This window comes from Nannobrachium achirus (assembly GCF_963921795.1).
Source record: "Nannobrachium achirus genome assembly, chromosome: 18".
NCBI lineage: Eukaryota > Metazoa > Chordata > Actinopteri > Myctophiformes > Myctophidae > Nannobrachium > Nannobrachium achirus.
The window spans coordinates 53806014-53821713 of NC_137825.1; the positions used below are offsets into that span (position 1 = coordinate 53806014).

General features: G+C 41.4%; 1 protein-coding gene across 1 annotated transcript; it reads right to left on the bottom strand.

Annotated features, from left to right (window-relative positions):
* Positions 1-687: 687 nt before the first annotated feature.
* On the bottom strand, positions 688-5799 carry LOC308303468 (uncharacterized protein). The gene is made up of 2 exons (XM_080747847.1): positions 5529-5799; positions 688-4540 (listed from the first exon to the last, which is right to left on the bottom strand). The coding sequence occupies exons 1-2, from the start codon at positions 5770-5772 to the stop codon at positions 3711-3713; spliced, it is 1074 nt and encodes a 357-aa protein (XP_080603973.1). The 5' UTR covers positions 5773-5799; the 3' UTR covers positions 688-3710.
* Between the last annotated feature and the right edge of the window lie 9901 nt (positions 5800-15700).

Genomic DNA, 15700 nt, shown 5'->3' on the forward strand with positions numbered 1-15700 from the left:
ATCTTTTTTTCCTCCTCTATCTTTTTATATTTATTTTATAAATGGAGGTCAAATACATATCATCACTTTGAAATTACATTTAACGCCTAAAATTGAAGAAAGAAAGACAAAATGCTACAAATTGCTACAAAACCTGTGGATAGCCAGCAAGAAGATGAAGAGTAGGCCAACAGACTATTTTTTAATGCTGTTTTCGGATGTTTATTAGGATAGGGTCCAAGAGTCAGGAGGACAAAGAGGAAAACAGAAACTAAAGTCTAAAGTTAATGTTTCATTACATCGCCCATTGGTTTGCAAACATTTCACATTTTTTCGCACATGGTAATGTATCGCAGTGCAATACAATTACTATCAGAGGATATTTTGTTTAATCTAATGCCCAGAGTGTGACAAACAAATCTCTCTTCAACTGGCTGCAGTGACATTGACTAAGAAATCAATCTAATCATCCTTTTGTGTTGTGCACGGACGACTGTGTGCTAGAGTTCAAAGGCCACACTGTGTCGTCACTTTTTCCCCTTTTTTATTATGTAACCTGAAGGAAGCAAACAATGTTTGGCTTCCAAAGCAATGTTTAACTATACAATTGTACAGGCACACATACAAAAATGGAAGTAAAAAAAGGACCGTTAAGGGAAATCTGCAAAGAAATGTTTTACATCACCGTGTTCCCAAACACTGCATGGGTCGGGGCCCATTTTTATGGGTCGCTATTAACATCAACTTTTCTTTTCAAATGATTAACATTTCAGAGACAACAAGAATTTCAAACTTTTTTCAAAAGAACTTCACTATGAGAAAAAAAGAACCCTTTAAGGAATCGGCTACTTTCAATAGTCTCTTGAGTGTTAAGCTAAAAAGTTTGGGAACCCCTGCTTGACAAAACCATTCCAGCACCCTTCTTAAAAGATTCCATTTAGTCTAAATAAGCAGTACCATTCACCCAACAGACAAGGATGGAGATTATTTTCGCTCTCAAGAGGTAAGTGTGGATCCAAAGGTTGCTGTTGAGGACTGAACTGACAAAACAAAACAATACCCATCCCAAAGGAAATAGGCCTACTCTTAAAAAAAGAGAGAGAAAAGGTTATAATGGAATAATAAAATAATGGAATAAATCTTCGTTGTCGGGTGGATACCTTGTATGTCCAAAACCATTCCTTATGTGTTTATCATTTTAACAGATTTCGTCCCAGTGGTTTATGAATTTGGTCGCCAAGTTCTGCCAAAGGAGGTCTCTGTTGTATCTTTTTTTTAATCAGCGTATTAAGATCGCTATTCTCTGTCATTCTATCAAGCTACCGTTGCTAATAGTTGCTAGGAGACGAAATAACCCGTAAACAAAACATCCGTTCCCCATGCGGTTTCATTCAACCACAGAAGAAGAACACGCTGTATCTCTGCCATTAACCCATTTAGGCCTAGAATTATTGAATGCTTTAACAATTGAAAAATAGCAGATCTACAAGCTTGTATATCTGCTATTTTTTAATAGTTAAAGCATAAAATAATGATACACAATACCCGTTCTAGTTTCAAGAAGGGAAAATAGCCCCGGCCGCATGAATTTGTGCACTCGTCACATGGAGTACATTGAACAGGGAACCACTGCATGCTGACACACCGCAAGGGTGTAGAAATGACCGCAAGCAAAGGGAGAACACGCATGGCAATGTGCACACGCGCGATCGTCCTCCAAAAACAGGTAAACACACGTAAAATACCTGGCACTGAACTACCAAAAATAGATAAGGAGATCTCCGTGTTTGGCATAATGATTTAAAATAGTGAAAATAGCTACAATCTCTACAAGCATTGCTTGTTGATCTGCGATTTTCACTAGTTTTATGCAACAGCTTGTATGATGTATGTATGATTTTATAATACCGACAGTGATAGTGATATTATAATATAGACTATTAGCGACATATACTAATTGTGTGGGCATCCATACTTTTCCAGAGGTTACAGTGAATTCGGTGTCTCCCCAAGAAGACAACTTTCCTAAGACTAAAAGAGCCCACAATAAGGTCTGCCGTTTGATAGCCTGCACAGGATGTCAAACCAAACACTGCCATCAGAGCCCTGCATTCAGCAGCCTGAGGGTCAGGGAAAACACTTGGTGTTTCCGAAATGCTTGGGTCGTGACCCTTTTGTGGGTCGCGGACACATTTTTATGGGTCGCGAGTCCAGTTGATTTTTGTATTTTATTACCTTTTGTAAATTTGTATTATTTCAAAAGATTAATGGAGAAAAAAAAAGAATCTGAGATTTCAAACATTTCTAAGAGTAGCTTAGTGAAAATAGCCGATCTGCAAGCTCACAACATGTGGCATCGCGACACGTTGTGAGCTTGGGTCCGGCATAGTGCAAATGCACCCTGTGCAAAGTGTGCATAAGGTGTACATGCACACATAGACAGTATATTTTCCCAACACTGACAGTCCGAGTTGGAAGAGGCTGGCACAGAGCTATTAACAACTTGGGAGCCAAACTCGTTCAGTAACGAGTTAAGTTCCACTAGGGGTCACCCTGCCAAAAGGAGTTGTCTCGTTCCTGAACGAGACGACAAGGGGTTAACTGTACAGCTCTACGTGCATGCTGCGTGCCCTGTGAATGACCCTAGTCCATACGTCAGAGAGAGAGAGAAAATGGCACGACCTGGCTACATTGATTTCCATTCTAGGCTGAAACATAAAAAGGGCTTTATCTATGAATGAGGTAAAAAGAACGCCAGGGAAGCAGAGATCTGATTGTTTTCACGGCGATACTTTACCACGATGGTCGGCCGCGGTTTGGATTTTAGTTTCGCGAGTGTTTGTAAACAAATGGATTTTCTTCCTCAATCGTCAGTGGACACTTACGTGCACACGCACAAAGCTTCCGAGGCTCTTCAAAATAAAGCGTGAGTGAACGGCGGCAGCAGCAACAGCTAGAAATGTTAGAAACCTTGGCTTCCCATGTGTTAAGGGCTGTCCATACTTTCTCCGAAACCCAACTTTTCGTCAGAAAAGTCCGGTTTGACTACAAAATGACGTCACTCTCGACTTCTGAAAAGCATTAAACCGAAATTAGACTTTGGAAATCTGCACGACAGAAAGTCGTAACTCACCGAAGAGAAGTTTGCTTTCGGAGAGACTATAGACAGCCCTTCAGCCTGTGACCCTAACACAGGGTCTGGCAAACTTTGGGGGGCCACTGTATTTCCACACCAGGGGGCCACATTGCATATTGTTGCTGTCGACAGAAACCTAATTACTTGAAATTGTCAGCAGATGGCAGCGCGGCTACTAAGTTTGTGTACAGTGGTGGGTGGATGTACTAGTCTGTGCACACTGCACAGCATACTGGTATTTTAATCTCTTTTTTTGTTTTTTTGGTCAACTCAACACCAAAGTGAGGGTTACTTACGACTAGAACTTCTCCACACCACAACAGAGAGAGGAGTAAATACCTGATCTGCATACTAAAAAACATACTAAAAAATAAGAGAACAATTAAAAACATTCCATACATAATAAAACAATTGTTGTGATAATAGTGATAACAGCAGATCTACAAGCTTGTAAATCTGCTATTTTCACTAGTTTGGGTCCAGGGCAAACGTGTAATTTCTCTTTTGTGTCTTGAGCTAAAAGGTTTGGGAACCACTGTTGTAGAACATTTATACCGTCCAATGACTAAGGAATTCCCAAATTGTTGTCCTGGTGTCATGATGTGTCCTTTCCCTCGAGTGTTTGCTTCTTAGGAAGATGGCGACTGCGTTCTCGGTTCAGCATGGTTCTCAAAGATTTGTACTCCCTGATGATTTCACCTTCACCAACAAGAGCATTGGACACAGCTTCTTTATAGACTCGGGTGAGGGAGTTCGTTGGGTTATTCGCAACCGCAGTCAAAACTCTATTTGTGAATGCTGATCTTTGCACTAGCTCTGTTTCTCCTGCGTGGCGATGTTGTGGTTCTTTTGAGAGGATCCTGATCTCCTGCGGCTCGTCCGAGTCCACGGTGAAGACGTTAGTGTGCAGATTCGCCCGGCACTCTAGTTTTCTTGCACATCGCCAGTAAATTCTATCAGTAACGGTTTTGGCTCTCACATATCTGTAGTTGTTATAGATCAGAACTTTCCCTCCACGGTTGCCATTGGTTGTGTAGGCTTTGAAACCTGGACGGGAGTTCGAAGTCGCCGCGTGGTCTTCGGTGGCATCCGGGGTCGATTGACAACGCTCTGCTCCGGTGTGGTTGGACATGGGTTCCTCCTCTTCTTTTATCAGCCCTAAATCCATCTGGGAGACATCGTGGGCCTCCAATGGCCTCCCAAACTCTTCTCCCTCGTGGCAGTGGTCGGGGTGGTCTCCATTGCCCGTCTGAACGGACTTGTTTAGCTCTTGAAACTGGAGGTTTGTGAGAGAGACAGAATATACGCTAACATGGGGGTTGTCGCTCAGAGACGCCTCTTCGTCTCCGAGACGCTGTTCGGGAGGAATCTTCTGTTCACATGCGGGGAGGTCAGGCGAGTGTTGGAGCTCAGAGCACTGTACATCTACAGTAGAAGAAAAAGAGAGATAAAGAAAAGGTTAACCCAGTAACTTTACTTCATCACAGACAAATGTCCTATAAAGCGCAAATAATGCAATATATCGTCTTGTCGGGTGGAAACCTTGTGTCCAAAACCGTACATTTTGTGTTAATCATTTTAAGAATGATTTAAAATCTACAAGTATTGCTTGTTTATTCTGCTATTTTCACGAATTTTGTGCGACAGTCTTGTATGATGAAGCAGGGCTTTATTTGCTAAAAACATACAAACTTGAAACTTGGTAGATACAAGGTTTCTCCTCGACAGTGACGATATTATAATATAGACTATTAGCGATATACTAATTGCTCCCTATGTTCCCCAGGTTCTATGTTACCCACTTCCCCGCCAAAAAGGTTCTATGTTCCCCACCCACAAAAAGGTTCCATGTTCCCCACCCACCCTCCCCACAAAAAGGTTCTATGTTCCCCATCCACCCTCCCACAAAAAGGTTCTATGTTCCCCGCTCAACCAAAAAAAGGATCTACTGTATGTTCCCCAACAAAAAGTATATATGTTCCCAACCCAAATGCACGAAACGGTGGGATATCTGGGAAATAAGAACATGTGGGCAATCCTAATTTAGGTGCCAGTTGCCCAGATAGCTCACCCCACTCGTCCAAATGCCCACTCGTCCAAATGCCCACACGTCCAAATGCCCACACATGTCCCTATTGCCCAGATGCCCAGTCATAACAAAAGTATGGTGTCCAGATGTCCCTAGTGTCCCACTAGTATTCGTAATTTCTCCCCATTATATTATGTTTTGAGTTGTTAATAATTAGAAATGAATGTTTCCTGCATGTTTGGATGAGTGGGGAACATAGAACCTTTTTTTTAAGTGGGGAACATAGACGATGATAGAACCTTTTTTGTGGGGGTAAGTGGGGAACATAGAACCTGTGGGACATACAGGTAGGTACGGTCCCACAGTGTACACACAGATACCAACCTGGTGTCGGTGTTGTGTGTTGTTGTGGAACAGCAGGTGCGTTCATTCTATCGGTCATATCCTGCACCTGCAGAGCATCCAACAGCTTGCGTTGTCGGACGATCTCCTCCTTCGCCAGACAAAGTTCCTCCTCATACTTGGACACTATCTCCAGTATCTCCACCGCGCCCGCATTCACTCGGTCGGTGATATCCGAGACGATCAGATTCAGCCTCAGAAGAAGCGACGGCTCGTTACTTGACATGTTGTTACTAGAGAAGCTAAGCTAAACCCAAAACAACTAGTTAAACGTTGGCTCTGGTTTTGGTCCAAAGGTGTTTTGTTTTGCCTATGTGAAATGAGCAGAAATAGCGTTAGCAGAAATAAGGCTTCCGGCGCCGATCTCTTCAGAATAAGAGTAGCACTAAAGCCATTGAAAAACGTTGAAAAACGGATACTTTTGCCATAATATGGACGTTAAAAATATAGATTAAGTATCTAAACGAATATACAAATTAGGTTTCTGTGTAAAAAAGAAAGGTTTTAATAACATAAAACATGATAAATGGATAAATGCTGTTTTTGTTTTGGAGGACGAGGTTTCCAAATTCCCTTCCTCGTCCGGCGACTACAGCATCCAACTTAAACGCTCGTTACCGCCACCTGCTGGTCTGGAGTGTGAAACAGCTGCCTGTGATGCGTTTCTCTGCCAAACGCTCAGGTTTAACTCTTGGTTCCATGGTTCCATTTGTAGATTGTGTACACTGTCAAAGTTACAGACTTGTATGGGTCAGTTTAGAAGCTCCTAAAGTGAAGTCCCTGGAATCCACATTGAGAACCACTGTCTTATCCTCACCCTTGCATATTATTATGATCTTATGCTTGCATAATTGTAGGTAAAGTAGACCTATTGAAATCCTTTTTAAATCAAACAAATCGATTTGTTGTTACTTTTGGCTCCATTTATTAATTTCAAGGAACCGTGTAATAATAGCCCTCAGGTCAGGTGCTGCAGAGGTCTATTTTTTTTTTATTATTTTTTTCCTGTCTTTTATCATCACTTTGAAAATACATTTAACACCTAAAATTATAAAAGAAATGCTACAAAACCTGTGGATAGCCAGTAAGAAGATGAAGGGTAGGCCTACAGTACATTGGTCTGACAATGTACCACTCTGTGTATATCATGTATATTCAAATCATATGTAGGCTAGGTTACATTATTTCTGGACATTGGAGACTCTCTTTCTACTTATTTTTATTCCCACATTGACTAAGTTAACAATGCCAAATAAATCTAATCATCCTTTTGTGTTGTACACGGACTGTAAAGGTTGACTGTGCTAGAGTTCAAAGGCCACACCGGGTCATCACTTTTTCCCCTTTTTGGAGCGGTGAAAGCGCTCCCAATAGACAGGTATGTCCGTGGGTATGTCCGTGGGTGGGTGGGTGGGTGGGTGGCTGGCCGTGTCCGTAGCCTGGCAATACCTTGAGTGGCCACACACAACACACTAGTTAAAGGAGGGACGCTGTTTTGTGCAGGCCAGGCACACTCACCACTCACTCACTCACACACACACACGCACGCACGCACGCACGCACGCTCAGATTCACCGCTCAACTTCGAACCGAGGTTTGATTTTTATTATGTAACCTGAAGGAAGCAAACAATGTTTGGCTTCCAAAGCAATGTTTTACTATACAATTGTACAGGCACACATACAAAAATTGAAGTAAAAAAAGGACCGTTAAGGGAAATCTGCAAAGAAATGTTTTACATCACCGTGTTCCCAAACACTGCATGGGTCAGGGCCCATTTTTATGCGTCGCTATCAAATTTTCTTTTCAAATGATTAACATTTCAGAGACAACAAGAATTTCAAACCTTTTTCAAAAGAACTTCACTATGAGAAAAAAAAGAACCCTTTAAGGAATCGGCTACTTTCAATAGTTTGAGTCTCTTGAGTGTTGAGCTAAAAGGTTTGGGAACCCCTGCTTTACGTGACAAAACCATTCCAGCACCCTTCATAATTAAAAGATTCCATTTAGTCTAAAATGTATAAGCAGCAGCTATGTGTAGATTGATATACCATTCACCCAACAGACAAGGATGGAGATTATTTTCACTCTCAAGAGGTAAGTGTGGATCCAAAGGTTGCTGTTGAGGACTGAACTGACAAAACAATACAATACCCATCCCAAAAGAAATACTCATGCAGAGCCCAGCGTGTCGCGGGTTCGAATCTCGTTCCCGACAACCTTTGCTGCATGTCACTCAGGCATAAAAGAGCAATATATATTTTTAAAGCACCCCAAAAGGTGTTGTATCATAAACAATGTTTAAAAAGGTAACAGTCTGTGAAACGTGAAAAGTGGTTCGGTTTCCATGTGTTGACACATAGTATACTCTGTAATAACGCAGTGCAGCATCACTTGTGATAAATTGGCAGGCTGCAACGCTTTTTTTTAACAAGCATTGAGTGTTCAGGGAAACTAGTCCATAGTGAAAATGGCAAACAAAGCATTACAGTCCTAAATGAAGGTTGCGGTCACATCAGATAAAAAGACAAAATCTATAATCTGTGCCCCTACTTACTTTGCTAAAAATGGTACAAATCAATAACTTTGATTTGATAGGACATAAGTCCTTGTAGGTACAAGGGACAATTTCAATGCAAATTGTTTGACAATAGTGGTGGCATTTGTGGGGCGTGTCTCCCACGTGAATTCTTCTTCTAATCTAGACCCTCCAGAAAAACACAAGCAAAAATCCTTGATTATACAGACTAAAATCCTTGATTTTGCAATGCAATATGCAGGTTTTTTTATGCTGCGAAATGTGCAAAAGGTTACAAAATATGTGGGTTTTAAGTGATTTTATGCAATGCAATATGCAGGTAGTTCCGAAATATGCAGGCGGAAATATGTGATTGTGAGCCTTTTTGAAAACATGTGATCCCCGCATAATCTGCGCCATTTGGACGATTATGGAGGAAATGGAGGAAATTCTGCGATCGCATAATAATTTTTTTCTGGAGGGTCTCTTTCACAGGCATTTATATGGGCAACCTGTTCATGAGAATCATGACATGGAGTCTGTGAGACAAATGTGTTGTCTCAGATGGTCTTTTCGCCCAAAACGCTTCCCACAGAATTCACAACTGTGTGGTTTCTCTCCACTGTGAACTAACAGATGTCTGCCAAAGTGACTCTGGATATACTTTTGGCAGATTGTACAGAACGTTGGTTTCTTTGATTTCTTCACTTTCGCACGTTTAGGCTTAGCCATGCTCACATGGCTAAACGTGAGGATTGGTACGTCCAAATTGGAACTGTGCCCTTTACGACTGATGGGACGGTGATGGGATTTCTCTCCAGCATGGATTTTCTTGTGTCTTTCCAAGACATGCTTCTGACCAAACCGTCTCCCACAAGTAGAACAGACAAACGGTTTGTCGTGCGTGTGATGAGCCGTCATGTGTGATCTTAAATTATCACCCCGCATGAAAGCTTTTCCGCAGACATTGCAACTGTATTTTTTTTCCCCTGTGTGAATTAACATGTGCCTTTTCAAGTTGAGACTGGATATATTTTTTAGGCAGATTGGACACGTGCTTTCGGTATGATTGTACATGTGTTGCGTTAAATGTTTCTTCACTTTGAACCCTTTTCCACAGACATGACAATTGTATGGACTTTTGGTCTTCACATGCTTTTGAAAGCCAGCATTTGAGGCAGTTTGCACGGCGGCATCGGCTTCTGTGCAGGCATCGGCTTCTGTGCAATCTGCTGCTGTGCAATCTGATGCTGTGCAATCTGCTGGTTTTTGCTTTGATCTTCTTGGGTCTAGCGAAGATCGTTTTCTTCCCTGATCACCTCTGTGCCTTTGACTTGGAGGAGTCAGAGCTACGAGCTGGCGTGGAGAGAGCGGCTGACCTCCATCGGTTGGAATTAACGGCTCTAGGGGTTTCTCTTTTGCCTTCTGGTCCGGGCTGCTTGGCCACTCCATGCACGGAATGCGGTGGAGACTAACAGAGAGGGTTTTCTCTTCGATTTGGAAACTTGGACTCGAGCTTGAAGTCGTCGCGTGGTCTTCAGTGGCATCAGGGGTAGATTGACAACGCTCTGCTCCGGTGTGGATGGACATGGGTTCCTCCTCTTCTTTTATCAGCCCTAAATCTATCTGGGAGACATTGTGGGCCTCCAATGGCCTCCAAATCTCTTCTCCCTCGTGGCAGTGGTCGGGGTGGTCTCCCTTGTCCTGAAGAGACTTGGTGAGCTCTTCGAACTGGAGGTTTGTGAGAGAGACGGAATATACGCTGACATGGGGGTTGTTGTTCGGAGAAGCCTGTTTGTCTCTGAGAAGCTGTTCGGGAGGAATCTTCTGTTCACATGCGGGGAGGTCAGGCGAGTGTTGGCGCTCAGAGCACTGTACATCTACAGTAGAAGAAAAAGAGATAGAGAAAAGGTTATAATGGAATAATAAAATAATGGAATATATTGTCGTTGTCGGGTGGAAACATTGTATGTCCAAAACATTCCTTATGTGTTTCAATGTGTGCGCGCATGATCGTCCTCCAAAAACAGGTAAAAACACGTAAAATACCTGGCACTGAACTACCAAAAATAGATAAGGAGATCTCCATTTTTGGCATAATGATTTAGTGAAAATAGCCAATCTACAAGCATTGCTTGTTGATCTGCTATTTTCACTAGTTTTGTGCAACAGCTTGTATGATGTAGGTATGACTTTATAATACCGACAGTGACGATATTATAACATAGATTATTAGCGACATACTAATTGTGTGGGCATCCATACTTTTCCAGAGGTTAAGAGCCCACAACTAGAAGCAGTGCTCTTCCAAGCAGTAAGCACAGGTCTCCACCAGGCAAGGGCATCCTGGTGGTGCTACTGTATAATAGGCCAATGTAAAAAGGGTGGCATATGTTCTTCACCTTAGACCTTTCATGGCAATCGGACGCTGCATGCATGATTTGAGGCATTGTGTTCCAAAAATGTGTTTTGCTAAAGTCTACCTGCTGGTGGCGCTATAACAGGCCATTGTGAAAAGGGTAACATTTGTTCCTTGACATAGTGGGAATATGTGTGGCAAATTTCACGGTAATCGCAAGCTGCGTTGATGATTTGAGGCATTTTGTTCAAAACGGAGCAATTCTGCAAACTTTGGAAGCTAATATTAGCCAATCAGGATGGAATATGAAATATCAGACGATCAGACTTGATCACATGACTATAGACTAGAGTCTGTTCCCCAAACACTGGTTCGGAGACTCTGGACTCAGGACCCATTTGTGGGTCCCTTACTTTTTGGTTTCCTACAATAATTTTTAAATTATTTAAAAAATAACAAATCACAAACTTAAAAAAGTAATGATTGAAATGAGTATTCACTAAAAAATAATAGAAAAATCTAGGAAATTCCATACATACTAAAAAATAAGAGAACAATCAAAAACATTCCATACAAAAGAAAACAAATGTTGTGATAATAGCAGATCTACAAGCTTGTAAATCTGCTATTTTCACTAGTTTGGGTCCGGGGCAAACGTGTGATTTCTCTTTTGTGTCTTGAGCTAAAAAGTTTGGGAACCACTGTTGTAGAACATTTATACGGTCTGACTGAAGGCGTATGCGGACGGGCGTTGACTGGCCACATGCTGACTAAAACAGCGATTTAAACGCTTGTTTTAAACCGTCCGCTTGATACACCTGGCCGCTAACAATCTAAAACATCTGAGAGGACGGGGCTGACCTTTACTTTTTGGATATTGTGCCGAAAAAGCTAAAATTCATGCATCTTGGACAATATTCGACGGCGATTCCCGATTTTGGCACCATACGTAGTGGAGCTTGCCCGGAGCTGAGGGGGAGGTTTAAGGTTATTAAGTGTGCCTGCCATGCAATGGCAAAACACTTATTGTAATCCCCCATACTTAATTAATTAATTAATTAATTAGGTAATGATCCCACAAATTTGGAGCCGCAATAACTGCCGCACGATTTACGCCACCGCCGCAATATATACATCAAAACGTGCGGCTCGGCCGGGAATGGTGTGCTATTACTTTTCTAAGAGAAAAGTTGTATCGTTTAATTTATATTAATTTATTAGTGAATTAATTTTACCCATTGACTTATAATGGGAATCGCAAAAACTCACATTAAATATTTTTTTTCTCGCAAACCATAGGGGCTACAGTTTCAAAACTTGGAGAGGAGATTTATAATGATATCAAAGATTAAATAAAAAATAATTTCGTCAGTTGGCCTCATGGTGGCGCTATAACAGTCCACTTTACCTTTCGGCCTGTAACTCTTGAACCGTGCGTCGGAAAATTAAAATTCCTTTTTCCCTGGATTCCTTGGGTCATGACGCATCTCCTCATATAGGCCACGCCCATTTGCGTAAGGATAGATTTTCCGCCATTTTGAATTTTCTTCAAAACACACTTTTTGCTCCTTTTCCTACATATTTTCTCCAAATGTCACAAAAATCTATGGACTCATGCGATAAACATATTTAAACGATATTTTGATAGTCCATACCGTTCTTCCGTAACAGGGTTCCAAAGTTAGCGGGAGGAGCCCGTTTTGTAAGAAGTAGCCATAAATCACAAACGAAACATCCAGTCAACACCAAATTTTAACCACAAGTGGGGGGCGCTATACTGAACATATACCCAAAAGCATTTCCACTTCGACCCATAGGGGGCACCACAAACGCGCAAAACGTAACCGTTTCATGCCAAAACGTGTTTTTCAGGGGGAACGACCCTCTCAAAACGAAACACAAACGATCTCGGGATTGACGGGACAACGTAATCGCCTTGCGGAACTTGTGGGAGGAGCCTATTTCTTAAAAACAAGAAACCATATTGCTAATGCTAACACATGCTAATGCTAACAAATGCTAATGCTAACAAAGATGCTAATGTTAACACATACAAGGTTGCACACACTTAGCGAGCTGCAGGCACACTTAAAATTTCTTCGAAATTTTCTTTTCTAGTCTGATCTTGTGTGTTGTGGTGCATAGTCTAGTGATGGCAAACTCATTTTGGGGTGAGGGCCGGATTGGACGAAAGGTGACTTGATGAGGGCCGCAGCGGTGTCGCGGATCGGATGGCACGCACACATGTTCGCTCTGTTTTTCTTCCTGTTGTCTCAGTCACGGCTATAGCTAGCAGTATAGCTCATTTTATCATGTATCATTTTATATAAATTGTGTTCATTATTAAGTAAAATAGCTACTTTCATTATTGGTATTACAGTTGCAGCCTACAAGAAATTTGCTAAAAAAAATGCTATTTGTTTAATTGCCAATATAAATACATCTTTTTATAATAGAATAATTCAATTTCTGATACAGCCCCTGCTATAATTTGTAAATGGCTACAAAAGAGTAATGAACAATAATGGAATATTCAGAAAATATCAGTGAATAATAAAACTTATTATTTTTCAAAGTTTTGAAAAATAAGTTATTTTCATAACAGCATTAATTTTCATGCCTAATATGTGTAATATTTGAGTACAGTTTGGATATTGAAGGTATGTTCAGGTATATTCATAGCCAGACCCACCCTCCCCCCATTCCTAGCAATGCTGTCATCTTAAGAGAGAGAGAGAGTGCTGAATGCTGATCACTTAACATTCCAATCAATCAAGTCGATTGTCGGCACCTGGTGGGTGAGTGAGGGAAGAGAAAGCTAGACTGCAGTGACCATTAGTTGGTTAATTCTTAAAAAAAATCATAACTCTTGACAGGAATGGGCTAGAGACTTACTTTTTTTTCCTAAATGCTCAGAAATGTCTGCTCTACAAGCCTGGGGCCGGATTGAATCATCTCGCGGGCCGGATCCAGCCCACGGGCCGTATGTTTGACATCCCTGGATGGTCGATAGAGACAGTGTAATAATAAGATACCAACCTGGTGTAGGTGTGTGTTGTTGTGGAACAGAAGATCTGTGAATGACTGCGTTCATTCTATCGGTCATATCCTGCAGAGCATCCAACATATTGCGTTGTCGGACGATCTCCTCCTTCGCCAGACAAAGTTCCTCCTCATACTTGGACACTATCTCCAGTATCTCCACCGCGCCCGCATTCACTCGGTCGGTGATATCCGAGACGATCAGATTCAGCCTCAGAAGAAGCGAAGGCTCGTTACTTGACATGTTGTTACCAGAGAAGTGAAGCTAAGCTAACCCACCACAACCATAGAGTTATATATACTTGACCAACTAGTTAAAAGTTGGCACTGGTTCCTTGTTTTGGAGGACGAGGTTTCCAAATTCCCTTCCTCGTCTTTGTAGTACGTCCGGCGAGGCGGCGACTACAGCATCCAACTTAAACGCTCTTACGCCTCCTGCTGCTCCGGAGTGTGAAACAGCTACTTGTGATGTCTCTTATCCCAATGTTTCTCAAACATTCAAATTTCAAGGTCTCCCCTTAACTCCTGGTTCCATTTGTACACAGTCAGAGTTACAGACTTGTATGAGTCAATTTAGAACCCCCTAAAGCAGGGGTGGGCTGGGCAACTTTGATGACAGAGAGGGGGCCACTGTATTTACACTCTCACTCCAGGGGGCCACATTGCTGTTGCTGTCGACAGAAACCTCTTATCTAGAAACCTCTTATCTCCATATTTAAATGTGACTTATTTCGTAAAGTAATGTCCCACTCCATCATTCTACTGTCACGCATAAGTAGCAAAAGGTCTACAAGTGCAAAACGTGTCGCAATGCAACACGTTTTCCACTTGTAGACTGGCATTTTTTTGGTATTCATTAGTTATACTCAGTATACTTATATTTACAATTTGTTAACTTTATGAACTTTAGTACAAATAAGTTAATATACAAATGTAATACCAGTGATGTATCACAGACCAGTAACCCATATATGGAGACCCCTGGTACCCATATATGGAGATCCATGTACTGTATATGGAGATATGCTGTGAGAGCCCAAACGTGCTTACTCAGTTATTCGTTATGTGAATGTCCTGTGAATCTGACATTATACCCTTTTGTGCCCATAAATGGAGATCCCTGTCTGTAAAACCAGCCGTTAGTGTGGTATGTGGCCGATGTGGACTCCCTAACAGGACTCCCATATTAAGTCCTGTTAGATATGGGCTTAATATTGATGATCAGGGAACTCCATATATGGGCATAAAAGCTATTGTGTTAGTGTGACATCACAGTGAAAATGTATATTCAAATGTAGGCTAGGTTACATTATTTGTGGACATTGGAGACTCTCTCACTCTATTTATTTTTATGCCCTCTCTCTCTTTTTTAATGCTTATTTTGGATGTTTATGAGGAAGTAAAGGGTCCAAGAGTCAGGAGGACAAGACGAAAACAGAAACTAAAGTCTAAAGTCAATGTTTCAATTTAAACGTGATATAAAGTTTGAATCTGCAAGTTTTCCTTTCTGTCCAGCTGCCGCCATAGAAAGAACATCTGAATCTTCAGTAGAGTAATTGTGACCATTGCATCGCCCAGTGGTTTGCAAACATAATTTCACATTTTTTGCACATGGTAATGTATCACAGTACAATACAATTCCTATCAGAGGATAATATTTTGTTTAATCTAATACCCAGAGTGGGACAAAACGAATCTCTCTTGAACAGGCTACAGTGACATTGACTAAGTTAATAAATACAATGCCAAATAAATCTAATCATCCTTTTGTGTTGTGCACGGACGACTGTAAAGGTTGTGATGTGCTAGAATTCAAAGGCCACACAGTGTCGTCCAAAGCACTGTTTTACTATAAAGGTACAGGCACACATACAAAAATGGAAGTAAACAAAAAGAACCGTAACCGCTTTACATCACCGACACCGCTTCCCAAACACTGGGTCGGGGGCCCATTTCTATGAGTCACTAGTAAATATACATTTTTCTTTTCAAAAGATTATGGAAAAATAAAATAAAACATTTCAGAGACCAAAAGAATTTCATTTTTTTTTCCCCCAAAGAACTTCACTATGAGAAATAAAAGATAGTGAAAATAGCAGATCTACAAGCTCACAACGTGTCACGATGCGACACGTTGTAGTCAATTGGCTGTTTTCAATCATTTGGGTTCTGGGGAGACATTAAAGCCCCCTCTTGAGTCTTGAGCTAAAATGTTTGGAAAGTGAAACCACTGCT

Excerpts from the sequence above, each read along its gene's own strand:
- LOC308303468 (XM_080747847.1), bottom strand. The coding sequence starts at position 5,772 with ATGTCAAGTAACGAGCCGTCGCTTCTTCTGAGGCTGAATCTGATCGTC. Across the intron at positions 4,541-5,528 it reads ACACACAACACCGACACCAG|ATGTACAGTGCTCTGAGCTC; the intron begins GTTGGTATCTGT and ends CTTCTACTGTAG.